The sequence below is a fragment of the Vidua macroura genome, chromosome 6 (genome assembly GCF_024509145.1).
Source record: "Vidua macroura isolate BioBank_ID:100142 chromosome 6, ASM2450914v1, whole genome shotgun sequence".
Taxonomy (NCBI): domain Eukaryota; kingdom Metazoa; phylum Chordata; class Aves; order Passeriformes; family Viduidae; genus Vidua; species Vidua macroura.
Genome location: NC_071576.1, coordinates 57,514,612 through 57,528,560, shown reverse-complemented (window position 1 = coordinate 57,528,560; position 13,949 = coordinate 57,514,612). Strand labels below are relative to the sequence as shown.

Here is a 13,949-nt window from a genome sequence, read left to right as displayed (position 1 = left end):
CATCTGCGGGCTGGGCTCCGCCTCCTGCCCTCTCCCTTTTCCCCTCGCTCTTGCTGGCAACAGTTCTGTGCATTTGCCACTGATAAATAAAGGCCCTGCAGACAATCCCAGCAATCCTCCTGTGCTCTTCCCCTTCAGCCCACCATGCCCAAGGATGTGTCTGTTGTTCCACTTCCTGCCCCCTTGTTCCCAAGGAATGTCTGATGGACCCGGGACAGAAGGGCAAGCCCCAGAAATGAGGTCCCAGGACTGGGAGTGAGTCTCTGACCAGTTTGGATTTTAATAGGAAAAAAGGGGAAATTCACACTGAAATCAAAGAAAATCCCTACACAGGAGCTGCTTTCCTGCAGTGCTGGACAGCGAGGGCTGACTTCCATGGGCAGGGCCCCACCACACTGCCACACACGTGTCCCCAGGGCTGTGGCATGGCCAGGACATCCTCATGGCAGTGTCCCTAGGGCGCTGCAGCCCACATCATCATAGTCCATGTGCCCAGGGGGCTGATCCGTGGGGTCCTTGGTGGCTCCTAGGGAACTTGGAGGGGACGAGATCCCACCTTGGGGACAGCACGGAAAGGTGCCTGAGGGGGCAGGCAGCTCCGTGTCCCCCCTGACAGACCCCGCCTGGGATCTGACCACAGCACCCATGGATCTGCTGCTGGGGCCCTGCCCGCCCCCAGAGCCAAACCCTGCCATGGAGTGGCTCTGCAGAGGGGACAGGACAGCTGTGAGCCCTCTTACCTGTGGGGAGGACACAGATCCACTTCTGCCGTGCCACTCCCTCAGAGATGTCCCCCGTGCTGGGAGCATGGGGCTCCTGTGGCACATCCAGGGCATCATCGTAGCCATCCGGGCTTCCTTGCTCGGGCTGGGCAGGGGGATCTGGGAAAAGCAGTGACCCGGGTCCCTTGCCGGTGTAAGAGGCCATCTGAAGCCCCCTCGTTCTCCATTCTGCCTTCCGATTGCCACGAGAAAGAATCCCTTCCCCCACTGCAGTTCTGGCTTAGAACAGGACACAGCGCAGGTGCAAGCACTGAACCATCATGCTGGCTGTTCCGAACAGGGCCTGAGAAGAACTTGGCAAGGACTTGCAAGGACATGGCAAAGACCTGACACGGACCCCGCACGGGACCGCCTGACGCACGGCCTGCTTCTAGTCTCCCTTCTTAAGCCGAATGAACTTTTGGGGTGACTCCCGTGGTCCTTCGTTGAAGACCCCTCTTGTTACCACCGTGACAAACAAAGAATGAGAACCCTCCTCCCAAGGACTGAGACTGAGACCCCTGCTATAGGCAGGAGGGGAAATTGGTGGCCTGACCACTAATGACATGACCTGTTTCCCTTCAGTAATTGCAATGGACTTATTCTTCATTGTATTCGTCTTGCTTTGGTGGTTTCTGTGGACTCACCTGTTCCCTCGTGGCGATTACAATGGACTTGCATTGTTACACTTGTTCCCCCCTCTTTCCTCTGTGGACTATAACTGGACCCCTGAGTTGACCAGAACTTTGAAGACTTCCCCGACACGACAGACGGATGCCCGTCGTCCGGACCACTGAGGATCTCGCCTGTGTTGGTAGCTATTCCCATCCCCCTGCTCTCTCTCTCTCTCTCTCTATCCTTTTATCTCCTTTCTGATCCCCCACTATCGCTTTTACTGTTTTGGCCCCTAATAAAGGTGCATTTGTTGTGATTAACTGATAGTCCCTTCTTGTTTGCCTTTTTGCACTTTTGGGATCGGTGAAAAGAACCATCACAACACCCCGCAACAAGCGGATCATGACAGCCGGGCTCTGGCTGTACCATCCCCTCCAGCCTTTCCACTGGGCACCTGCTGGAGGCCCTGTGGTCCCACAGGGAAAGGCGATGTTTCGCTGCACTAACAAGGGGGCTATTGTCCCCTCAGACCCCACCCCTGCCCGGGGTGGGCTTTCCCTGCTGGCTTCGGGCCCTGTGGCCCTACCTGGCGCTGCCTCAGAGTCACTCCCCTCCACGCTGTCCCTGGTGTAATACGGCAGCTTCTTCACCCATCCCTCCGACAGGGAACCTGCAGGGGACAAACAGGGACTTGGGGCTGGCCTCAAGTGGCACCGCAGGTGACAGAACCTCACCCTACAGAGCGGGGCTGTTGTGGCACCGAGGGACACCCACAGCCCATGGCCAGGAGCTGCAGCAGGGCCACCAGGACCTCAGGCTGCCGTAGGGCTGTCAGGCAGAGCCTTCACTCTGGACACAGCTGGGGCACAAGGGTGGCACACACCTGGGGGAGTGGGCACCTCCTGGGACTCTGGCATGGCTTTGTAATCCAGCTCCTCGTAAATAGCATCGAAGGTGGCATCTGCAGCTTTGCCAGGGCCTGGAATGAGATGCAGCACTTACCTGGGGCCCTGGGCCCTGTGGGTGGCACCGGGATCACCCCTGGCCAACTTCTGAGCTGTTCCACAGGACAGGAGCCCCTGGACCCCCAAAGCGGATCTGTCCCCACCCACCGGCACCCACCGGCACCCACCTCGGCGTCGGGCACGGGCACGGCACAGCAGCAGGGCCAGGGCACCCAGGGACAGGCACAGCAGCGTCCCCAGCACCACGCACAGCACAGTGGGCACAGGCACAGTCCCCAGGGCCACTGCTGAGGGCGTTCTGCTGGGGACACCTGTGGGGACACAGGCAGGCAGTGAGGGGAGGGGGATCCCAGCCAGCCCGCTGTGGGGGATGCAGGCACGGGCAGAGCTACCTGTGCTGGTGGCACCCTCTGGATATGGGGCGCTGTGTCCATCAGAGGTGCCGTCACTGTCCTCCTCACACTCCACTTGTGCGTACCCATCGGTGCCACAGCTCTGCAGGTGCCAGGGGGCCGAGGGGCAGCCCCAGAGCGAGCGGGCCCCGTCCTCACAGCCCACCCAGGCCAGCCACGCAAGGGATGGCTGCTGGGAGGGGACAGGCGAGAGCGAGCCCCGGTCCCCACAGCCCAGCTGGCGGCAGACGGCGGCGGCGGTGCCGCTGCTGGTGCCGCTGGCGCACACGCGGCCCCAGGTGCCGTTGTAGGACACCTCCAGGTAGCCCCGGCAGCGCCCGTGGCCTCCTGCCAGCCGCACGGAGAGCTGCTCTGCAAGGGATGCAGGGGGGTCACGGCACGGCCAGGAACCCCCCGGGGCCTCTGCTGGGCCCTGATCTGGGGGTGCCCGGCACTGACCTGAGCAGACGGCCCCTGCCCCGCCGCCGCGCCCGCACTGGCGCCGTTCCGTGCGCCTGCATTCCCAGAGAGACTCCTCGGACCCGGAGCAGTCGGGGATGTACGGCCACAGCGGCCCCGGGACGGCGCCCGAGCGCGCCGAGCTCGGCGCATCCAGTGCCCTGCCACAGCCCAGCTGCCGGCAGACAACGGCGGCGTCCTGCAGGTCCCAGCCTTCCTGGCACACGGAGCTCCAGCTGCCACCGGAATAGACCTCCACGCGCCCGGCACAGCGCCCAGAGCTCCCCACCAGCCTCACCTGCCGGCTGCCTGTGGCCACGCAAGGCATGGGCTGGGGTGGCTGCCTGGGGCACCGCCACCTCCAGCCCCTCTCACAACACCCACCTGAGCACACAGTGTAGTTCCCATGAGGGATGTCAGCTGCTGCAGTCGTGACAAACTCCCTTTCATTCCCAAAATTATCATCGCTAATTGTCCCAGTGGTTGCATTGGGGGTCGTGTCCATGATGGCTGGAATCACCCGTTCTGTCATGGGCCTCTCCGTCGTGTTGACATCCGACAGGTAGATCTGACCATGGACAGCATCAGTCCTGTCCAGTCCTCCACAGCCCAGCTCCCAGCACACTTTGCTGAAATTCCGTACGGGCGAAACCTCTCCTGGTACACGGTGCCACGCCCCGGTGCTTACGGCCATCTCCAGAAACCCATCGCACCGGCTCTCACCTTCCACCAGCCGCAGGGACTCGGCACTGCCTATGAAATGGTCGGACTCAGCCCTTCATCCCAAAGTATCCCGACACCCTCTGCTCCGGGTTTATGGAAGGGCCCAGCAGCCCTTCAGGCTCCTCACAGAGCCGCCTCGCACACCTGAGCAGTTGACGGCGGCGGCGTTTCCCGGCGCACAGGGCGGCTTCCCCAGCACGGCCACGGGGCACTCGCCCGGGTGCCGCTCGCTCCCGCTGCAGCCGAAGGCGTCCGGCCGCAGCGGCCCCTCCCCGCTGCCGAAGGAGCCTCCCGGGGGCACGCTGAAGGCGCGGCCGCAGCCCAGCTGGCGGCACAGGACGTGCGCGTCGGCCAGGTCCCACTCGCTGGCGCAGACGGATCCCCACGTGCCCCGCACCGCCACCTCCACTCGCCCGGAGCATCCCGAGCTGCTGTTGCCCAGCCGGAAGCCCGTGTAGGCTGTGGCAGGAAGGGCGTTGAGGGGGGCCATGGCGCAGGCACCCCAACAGCCCCCGGTCTCCCCAGCACTTACACGAGCAGGTGACGCTGGCAGGGCCGGTGCAGCCCTGCCTGTGGGCCGGACGCCGGGCACAGGCACTGAGGAGGGGCTCGCTGCCATTGCACTGGAAGCCCCTGTCCAAGAATGATCCTGATCCTCTCCCAAATCCAGCACGGCCAGGGATGGCGAGCGCCTCACCGCAGCCCAGCTCCCTGCACACCACCTGGGCCGCCTTCATGTCCACCTGATCCTCACAGACACCGACCCAGGCCCGGCCCTGACGCACCTCCAGACGCCCGGCACAGGCTCCATCACCTCCGACTAGCCGGGAGAACCCTGCAGGAGCAGTGTCAAGAGATGTGCAGGAAGTGCCCCTTCCCCCCCAGTGCAGCTCCTACCTTGGCAGACAACGGCAGTGTCAAACTCATGAATGCTGCTGTTATAGGGTCCCCAGCCACGGATTTTGCAGTCCAAGAGGGTGGCCTCCTTCCCACTGCAGTCCACCAGGGACAGGCTGATGAGCCCAACACCTAAACCGAAGGTGTCAAGGGCGTAGTAGGCACCGGAAGCCGAGCCACAGCCCACATGCTGGCAAACCACCTCGGCGTCCTCCATGTCCCAGTTGTCGTCTGCCACCGAGCCCCACTGTCCCTGCAGCTTCACCTCCACCCTCCCAGCACAGGGACTGCTGCCGCCCGACAGCCTCAGCTCCACGGCATCTGCACAGGGACACCGCCTCAGCTCAGACCTGCCCACGGTGCACCAGCACAAGGTGGCTGGCCCAGCACAGCCAGCGTGTCCCCTCACCTGTGCAGGTCACTCCCACGTCCCGCTCGTGGCCACAAAAGTGCCGTCCCCATCCCAAGTGTAGACACTGCTCCAGCGTATCCTCGGTTCCCAAGCAGTAGAAGGGCTGCAGCCAGATCCGCCCACTGCCCTGCCCGAACGAGGCGTACGGGGACACCCTGGCCACCCGGCCACAGCCCAGCTGCCGGCACACCACCACGGCCCAGAGCGCTGCCCCATCGTAGTCGAAGACGCACACGGAGCCCCACTCACCGCCGTGCTTCACCTCCACGCGCCCGGCACAGCGCCCGCCGCCGCCCACCAGACGCAGCTCCCCGGAGCCTGCGGCACGGAGGCTGCTGAGCCGGGCCCGCCACCGCCGCGGGCCCCGCTCCCGCCCGCCCGCCACTCACCCGCACACAGCCGCACGCACACCAGCAGCCCCAGCGCCGCCACCGGCCCCATGGCCACCGGCCCCATGGCCACCGGCCCCGACCCAGCGCAGCCGGGGCAGCTCTCGCACACCTGCGCCCGAGCCAATGCAGGCAGCAGCACCAGGGCAGCCTTTATCAGGCCCCTCATCTCCCGGCTGCGGGGCCGCGGCCTCCAATAACCTGCTCCGTGCCCAAATATGAGCCTCGCCTGCGCTTCTGGCGTCACACACCTCGCCACAGTGGGCTGCCACCCGGATGTCTCCGGGGGGAGACAGCCCCCCCACAGCACCTGCCCTGCGGGGGCCCTTCTATCCCCCTTCCATCCCCCGTGCCTCCAACGCTGCTGCTGGAGCCCGACAAGAGCCATCGTGATGGCGGTGACAGCCTGCAGCCCACATCCTTGCAAGAGCTACCTCGGGACCACATCTAGCTCGGGCACCTGCAAAGCTCAAAGCCCCCGCCCTCGGGGCGCTCCCCTCCCGGCGGCTCGGAGCCCCCGCGGGGGGTGCCAGCAGCCCCCGGCTCCGCGCGGGGCTGCCAGGTGCCAGCTCCCCGGTCCCTCGCGGCGGCGCTGGCACATGGCGCTGCCGCCGCAGCTGCGGCCCCGCGCTCGCCTCGCCGCCAGCGCAGGAAGGAGGCGGTTACCCCCCGGCGGCTCCCGGCGTCGCCGGCGACCGCACGCGCCTCCCGACACCTGCGCCGCCGCCGATAACGCCGCGGCTCCGCCGCCCCTGCCCCGCCGCTCCGTCCCCCTGCAGCTCGGCAGCCGCGCTCCGCAGCAAACTGCCCGCTCTCTCCCTCCACCGCACTCTCTGGCACCACATTCCCAACGCACGCATCCACTTGCACTGCTGACACCGACGCCCCTTCCAGCTCCGCCTCTCCTTGGACTCCCGCTGGCCCCGGAGCTTCCCGGAACACCCGCTCCGACATCCAGACCTCACCTTTCCTCACCCCTTTCAGCCCAGCTTTCCCAAGGCACAGTCGCATTTCTCTCCCCCCGGAAATCCTCGTGCTGCTACCGCAGCAATACAGAAACAACCCCAACTGGTTCCTCCCAGGACTGTCCCAGGAAATGGAAAAGGGCTTTGAGCCCCACACTTTGCAAGCACACAAAACTCCAAACTAAAGTCTCTCTTCCTCCTGATCCCCGTATCCCGCAGTCACTCTCAGCGTCCCTCACCTGGCCGGGATCACGCTTTCCCCGGCCCTTCCTTAGGCAAACGATGGCCACTTCCCGGACTCCCGTCCCGCGCTCCCCCGCACAGCAGACGCAGCAGCTGGAACTGCAGCTGCTCCCCAGCCAGCGGCACCGCAGCAATTCCCCGCGGGCAGAACGTCCCGGTCCCTCGCTGTGCGGCGGCGGGAGGAGCTGCCCTGCCCCATCCCCCCGCGCTGCCGGGCACTGCGGCACCGGGCACTGTCCGGGGCTGCTCCGCTCACACACGCACGCACCGCACGGAGCCCACAGCGGGCCAGGTCGGTGGGGGTCACAACAGGAGGGCAGCGGGTGCCTGCCTGGCTGCATGCCTGCCAGCTGCCCCGGCCACAGGGGACAGGAGCTCTCCGAGTCCACGGATACCTCTGGGGGACCTCTTTCCCGAGGCCTCTCTTTGGGCTGCGCTATTGCCGCCGCACCAGCCCCTGCTGCTGCGAGGACCTCAGCCACTGCTCCGCCCTTCCCACCTGGAGCAGCTGAGCGAGCAGAGGCCAAAGCCCTCCTTCCCTGTTTCCCTCGCTCCCACAGGCTGGGCAGCTGCCGCCTGTCGGGCGCCTCCTGCCCAGCCCTGGCTGCTCGGATGCTGCAGGGGCCCCGTCTCACCTGCCTGGGCCTGAGTGACACCCAGCTGGGAGCCCACGGCCTCCTGCAGCTCCGCCAGCAGCTCCGCCATCCCGCCTGCCCGCTGCGGAGCCTCGGGTGAGTGAGGGCCCTGCCACGGCCCCTCCCATGCCCGGCATTCCCGAGCCGGGCAGCGGAGCCTGCGGGACAGGCAGGGCCGCACCGGCATCGCGGCTGCGGCTGCACCTCCCTCCCTCCCTCCCTCCCTCCCTCCCCACAAGCTCCAGCACCTTCTCCTCTTCTCCTGCCTCCTGCACGTCCAGGCTGAGCACGGACGGCTTCAGCCAGGCCCTGCTGCAGGATCTGGACGCCCTCCGGGCTCTGCAGGTCGCCCCGAAGATCGGGAACCTCCTGGAGCACGACGTGCCGCAGGCAGGGGCCATGGCCCGGCTGCCCTGCCACCGCGGGGTGCTGCAGGGGGGCAGGAAGGCGCTCCCCTCCTTCAGGAGACCTCCCCTCCTTTAGGACAAGTCCTTCCAACAACCAGAGCCATTCCCAGCCCAGCCCTCAGTGCTGAGAGTGGGGCTGAGCCTGCCCCACCCGCGGGGCACAGGGAGGAGATCCTGCTGCATCTGCGGGCTGGGCTCCGCCTCCTGCCCTCTCCCTTTTCCCCTCGCTCTTGCTGGCAACAGTTCTGTGCATTTGCCACTGATAAATAAAGGCCCTGCAGACAATCCCAGCAATCCTCCTGTGCTCTTCCCCCTCAGCCCACCATTCTCAGGGATGTGTCTGTTGTTCCACTTCCTGCCCCCTTGTTCCCAAGGAATGTCTGATGGACCCAGGACAGAAGGGCAAGGCCCAGAAATGAGGTCCCAGGCCTGGGAGTGAGTCTCTGACCAGTTTGGATTTTAATAGGAAAAAAGGGAAATGCACACTGAAATCAAAGAAAATCCCTACACAGGAGCTGCTTTCCTGCAGTGCTGGACAGCGAGGGCTGACTTCCATGGGCAGGGCCCCACCACACTGCCACACACGTGTCCCCAGGGCTGTGGCATGGCCAGGACATCCTCATGGCAGTGTCCCTAGGGCGCTGCAGCCCACATCATCATAGTCCATGTGCCCAGGGGGCTGATCCGTGGGGTCCTTGGTGGCTCCTGGGGAACTTGGAGGGGACGAGATCCCACCTTGGGGACAGCACGGAAAGGTGCCTGAGGGGGCAGGCAGCTCCGTGTCCCCCCTGACAGACCCCGCCTGGGATCTGACCACAGCACCCATGGATCTGCTGCTGGGGCCCTGCCCGCCCCCAGAGCCAAACCCTGCCATGGAGTGGCTCTGCAGAGGGGACAGGGCAGCTGTGAGCCCTCTTACCTGTGGGGAGGACACAGATCCACTTCTGCCGTGCCACTCCCTCAGAGATGTCCCCCGTGCTGGGAGCAGGGGCCTCCTGTGGCATATCCAGGGCATCGTCGTAGCCATCCGGGCTTCCTTGCTCGGGCTGGGCAGGGGGATCTGGGAAAATCAGAGGGGGCCATGGCAGTGACCAGTGTCCCTGGCCGGGCTCTGGCTGTGCCATCTCCTCCAGCCTTTCCACTGGGCACCTGCTGGAGGCCCTGTGGTCCCACAGGGAAAGGCGATGTTTCGCTGCACTAACAAGGGGGCAATTGTCCCCTCTGCCCCCCACCCAGCCCGGGTGTGTCCCCTCTCCCCAGCTCTCCCTGCTGGCTTCGGGCCCTGTGGCCCTACCTGGCGCTGCCTCGGTGTCACTCCCCTCCACGCTGTCCCCGGTGTAATACGGCAGCTTCTTCACCCATCCCTCCGACAGGGAACCTGCAGGGGACAAACAGGGACTTGGGGCTGGCCTCAAGTGGCACCGCAGGTGACAGAACCTCACCCTACAGAGCGGGGCTGTTGTGGCACCGAGGGACACCCACAGCCCATGGCCAGGAGCTGCAGCAGGGCCACCAGGACCTCAAGCTGCCGTGGGGCTGTCAGGCAGAGCCTTCACTCTGGACACAGCTGGGGCACAAAAGGGGCACCCATCTGGGGGAGTGGGCACAAACCTGGGGGAGTGGGCACCTCCTGGGACTCTGGCATGGCTTTGTAATCCAGCTCCTCGTAAATAGCATTGGAGGTGGCATCTGCAGCTTTGCCAGGGCCTGGAATGAGATGCAGCACTTACCTGGGGCCCTGGGCCCTGTGGGTGGCACCGGGATCACCCCTGGCCAACTTCTGAGCTGTTCCACAGGACAGGAGCCCCTGGAATCCCAAAGCGGATCTGTCCCCACCCACCGGCACCCAGCGGCACCCACCTCGGCGTCGGGCACGGGCACGGCACAGCAGCAGGGCCAGGGCACCCAGAGACAGGCACAGCAGCGTCCCCAGCACCACGCACAGCACAGTGGGCACAGGCACAGTCCCCAGGGCCACTGCTGAGGGCGTTCTGCTGGGGACACCTGTGGGGACATGGGCAGGCAGTGAGGGGAGGGGGATCCCAGCCAGCCTGCTGTGGGGGATGCAGGCACGGGCAGAGCTACCTGTGCTGGTGGCACCCTCTGGATATGGGGCGCTGTGTCCATCAGAGGTGCCGTCACTGTCCTCCTCACACTCCACTTGTGCGTACCCGTCGGTGCCACAGCTCTGCAGGTGCCAGGGGGCCGAGGGGCAGCCCCAGAGCGAGCGGGCCCCGTCCTCACAGCCCACCCAGGCCAGCCACGCAAGGGGTGGCTGCTGGGAGGGGACAGGTGAGAGCGAGCCCTGGTCCCCACAGCCCAGCTGGCGGCAGACGGCGGCGGCGGTGCCGCTGCTGGTGCCGCTGGCGCACACGCGGCCCCAGGTGCCGTTGTAGGACACCTCCAGGTAGCCCCGGCAGCGCCCGTGGCCTCCTGCCAGCTGCACGAGGAGCTGCTCTGCAAGGGGTGCAGGGGGGTCACGGCACGGCCAGGAACCCCCCGGGGCCTCTGCTGGGCCCTGATCTGGGGGTGCCCGGCACTGACCTGAGCAGACGGCCCCTGCCCCGCCGCCGCGCCCGCACTGGCGCCGTTCCGTGCGCCCGCATTCCCAGAGAGACTCCTCGGACCCGGAGCAGTCGGGGATGTACGGCCACAGCGGCCCCGGGACGGCGCCCGAGCGCGCCGAGCTCGGCGCCTCCAGTGCCCTGCCACAGCCCAGCTGCCGGCAGACAACGGCGGCGTCCTGCAGGTCCCAGCCTTCCTGGCACACGGAGCTCCAGCTGCCACCGGAATAGACCTCCACGCGCCCGGCACAGCGCCCAGAGCTCCCCACCAGCCTCACCTGCCGGCTGCCTGTGGCCACGCAAGGCATGGGCTGGGGTGGCTGCCTGGGGCACCGCCACCTCCAGCCCCTCTCGCAACACCCACCTGAGCACACAGTGTAGCTCCCATGAGGGATGTCAGCTGGTGCAGTCGTGACAAACTCCCTTTCATTCCCAAAATTATCATCGCTAATTGTCCCAGTGGTCGCATTGGGGGTCGTGTCCATGATGGTTGGAATCACGCTTTCTGTCATGGGCCTCTCCGTCGTGTTGACATCCGACAGGTAGATCTGACCATGGACAGCATCAGTCCTGTCCAGTCCTCCACAGCCCAGCTCCCAGCACACTTTGCTGAAATTCCGTACGGGCGAAACCTCTCCTGGTACACGGTGCCACGCCCCGGTGCTTACGGCCATCTCCAGAAACCCATCGCACCGGGTCTCACCTTCCACCAGCCGCAGGGACTCGACACTGCCTATGAAATGGTCGGAGTCAGCCCTTCATCCCCAAATATGCCGACACCCTCTGCTCCCAGGTTTAGGGAGGGGCCCAGCAGCCCTTCAGGCTCCTCACAGAGCCGCCTCGCACACCTGAGCAGTTGACGGCGGCGGCGTTTCCCGGCGCACAGGGCGGCTTCCCCAGCACGGCCACGGGGCACTCGCCCGGGTGCCGCTCGCTCCCGCTGCAGCCGAAGGCGTCCGGCCGCAGCGGCCCCTCCCCGCTGCCGAAGGAGCCTCCCGGGGGCACGCTGAAGGCGCGGCCGCAGCCCAGCTGGCGGCACAGGACGTGCGCGTCGGCCAGGTCCCACTCGCTGGCACAGACGGATCCCCACGTGCCCCGCACCGCCACCTCCACTCGCCCGGAGCATCCCGAGCTGCTGTTGCCCAGCCGGAAGCCCGTGTAGGCTGTGGCAGGAAGGGCGTTGAGGGGGGCCATGGCGCAGGCACCCCAACAGCCCCCGGTCTCCCCAGCACTTACACGAGCAGGTGACGCTGGCAGGGCCGGTGCAGCCCTGCCTGTGGGCCGGACGCCGGGCACAGGCACTGAGGAGGGGCTCGCTGCCATTGCACTGGAAGCCCCTGTCCAAGAATGATCCTGATCCTCTCCCAAATCCAGCACGGCCAGGGATGGCGAGCGCCTCACCGCAGCCCAGCTCCCTGCACACCACCTGGGCCGCCTTCATGTCCACCTGATCCTCACAGACACCGACCCAGGCCCGGCCCTGACGCACCTCCAGACGCCCGGCACAGGCTCCATCACCTCCGACTAGCCGGGAGAACCCTGCAGGAGCAGTGTCAAGAGATGTGCAGGAAGTGCCCCGTCCCCCCCAAGCCCAGCTCCTACCTTGGCAGACAACGGCAGCGTCCCAATAATGGACGCTGCTGTTATAGAGTCCCCAGCTACGGATCTTGCAGTCCCAAAGTGTGGCCTCGTTCCCACTGCAGTCCACCTGGACCAGGCTGACGAGCCAGCCCTCTAAACCGAAGGTGTCACGGGCGTAGTAGGCACCGGAAGCCGAGCCACAGCCCAGCTGCTGGCAAACCACCTCGGCGTCCTCCATGTCCCAGTCGTTGTCGCCCACCGAGCCCCACTGTCCCTGCAGCTTCACCTCCACCCTCCCGGCACAGGCACTGCTGCCGCCCGCCAGCCTCAGCTCCACGGCATCTGCACAGGGACACCGCCTCAGCTCAGACCTGCCCACGGTGCACCAGCACAAGGTGGCTGGCCCAGCACAGCCAGCGTGTCCCCTCACCTGTGCAGGTCACTCCCACGTCCCGCTCGTGGCCGCAGAAGTGCCGTCCCCATCCGAAGTGCCGACACTCCTCCAGCGTATCCTCGGCGCCTCGGCAGAAGAAGGGCTGCAGCCAGATCCGCCCACTGCCCTGCCCGAACGGGGCGTACGGGGACGAGCTGGCCACCCGGCCACAGCCCAGCTGCCGGCACACCACCACGGCCCAGAGAGCTTCCACGTCGTAGTCGAAGACGCACACGGAGCCCCACTCACCGCCGTGCTTCACCTCCACGCGCCCGGCACAGCGCCCGCCGCCGCCGCCCACCAGACGCAGCTCCCCGGAGCCTGCGGCACGGAGGCTGCTGAGCCGGGCCCGCCACCGCCGCGGGCCCCGCTCCCGCCCGCCCGCCACTCACCCGCACACAGCCGCACGCACACCAGCAGCCCCAGCGCCGCCACCGGCCCCATGGCCACCGGCCCCATGGCCACCGGCCCCGACCCAGCGCAGCCGGGGCAGCTCTCGCACACCAGCGCCCGAGCTAATGCAGGCAGCAGCACCAGGGCAGCCTTTATCAGGCCCCTCATCTCCCGGCTGCGGGGCCGCGGCCTCCAATAACCTGCTCCGTGCCCAAATATGAGCCTCGCCTGCGCTTCTGGCGTCACACACCTCGCCACAGTGGGCTGCCACCCGGATGTCTCCGGGGGGAGACAGCCCCCCCACAGCACCTGCCCTGCGGGGGCCCTTCTATCCCCCTTCCTCTATCCCCCGTGCCTCCAACGCTGCTGCTGGAGCCCGACAAGAGCCATCCTGATGGCGATGACAGCCTGCAGCCCACATCCTTGCAAGAGCGTCCACGGGACCACATCTAGCTCGGGCACCTGCAAAGCTCAAAGCCCCCATCCTCGGGGCGCTCCCCTCCCGGCGGCTCGGAGCCCCCGCGGGGGGTGCCAGCAGCCCCCGGCTCCGCGCGGGGCTGCCAGGTGCCAGCTCCCCGGTCCCTCGCGGCGGCGCTGGCACATGGCGCTGCCGCCGCAGCTGCGGCCCCGCGCTCGCCTCGCCGCCAGCGCAGGAAGGAGGCGGTTACCCCCCGGCGGCTCCCGGCGTCGCCGGCGACCGCACGCGCCTCCCGACACCTGCGCCGCCGCCGATAACGCCGCGGCTCCGCCGCCCCTGCCCCGCCGCTCCGTCCCCCTGCAGCTCGGCAGCCGCGCTCCGCAGCAAACTGCCCGCTCTCTCCCTCCACCGCACTCTCTTGGGTTGGCACCACATTCCCAACGCACGCATCCACTTGCACTGCTGACACCGACGCCCCTTCCAGCTCCGCCTCTCCTTGGACTCCCGCTGGCCCCGGAGCTTCCCGGAACACCCGCTCCGACATCCAGACCTCACCTTTCCTCACCCCTTTCAGCCCAGCTTTCCCAAGGCACAGTCGCATTTCTCTCCCCCCGGAAATCCTCGTGCTGCTACCGCAGCAATACAGAAACAACCCCAACTGGTTCCTCCCAGGACTGTCCCAGGAAATGGAAAAGGG

The 13,949-nt window shown here is 66.6% G+C and overlaps 1 protein-coding gene across 1 annotated transcript; it reads right to left on the bottom strand.

Moving 5' to 3' along the window:
- Positions 1–256: 256 nt before the first annotated feature.
- Positions 257–13,002, bottom strand: LOC128809052 (antigen WC1.1-like). The gene is made up of 26 exons (XM_053980746.1): positions 12,856–13,002; positions 12,439–12,811; positions 12,030–12,350; positions 11,664–11,966; positions 11,276–11,590; positions 10,792–11,160; positions 9,949–10,716; positions 9,724–9,867; positions 9,475–9,570; positions 9,158–9,241; positions 8,783–8,923; positions 8,486–8,598; positions 7,751–7,885; positions 7,457–7,538; positions 5,222–5,542; positions 4,813–5,133; positions 4,448–4,750; positions 4,060–4,374; positions 3,577–3,945; positions 3,193–3,501; positions 2,734–3,105; positions 2,509–2,652; positions 2,260–2,355; positions 1,963–2,046; positions 741–881; positions 257–580 (listed from the first exon to the last, which is right to left on the bottom strand). Exons 1-26 carry the CDS (start codon positions 13,000–13,002, stop codon positions 441–443), a joined length of 6,306 nt encoding a protein of 2,101 aa, XP_053836721.1. The 3' UTR covers positions 257–440.
- Between the last annotated feature and the right edge of the window lie 947 nt (positions 13,003–13,949).

Excerpts from the sequence above, each read along its gene's own strand:
- LOC128809052 (XM_053980746.1), bottom strand. The coding sequence starts at position 13,002 with ATGAGGGGCCTGATAAAGGCTGCCCTGGTGCTGCTGCCTGCATTAGCT. Across the intron at positions 3,106-3,192 it reads GGCAGGGGCCGTCTGCTCAG|AGCAGCTCTCCGTGCGGCTG; the intron begins GTCAGTGCCGGG and ends CATCCCTTGCAG. Across the intron at positions 581-740 it reads GATCTGTGTCCTCCCCACAG|GCACCTTTCCGTGCTGTCCC; the intron begins GTAAGAGGGCTC and ends CTGCCCCCTCAG.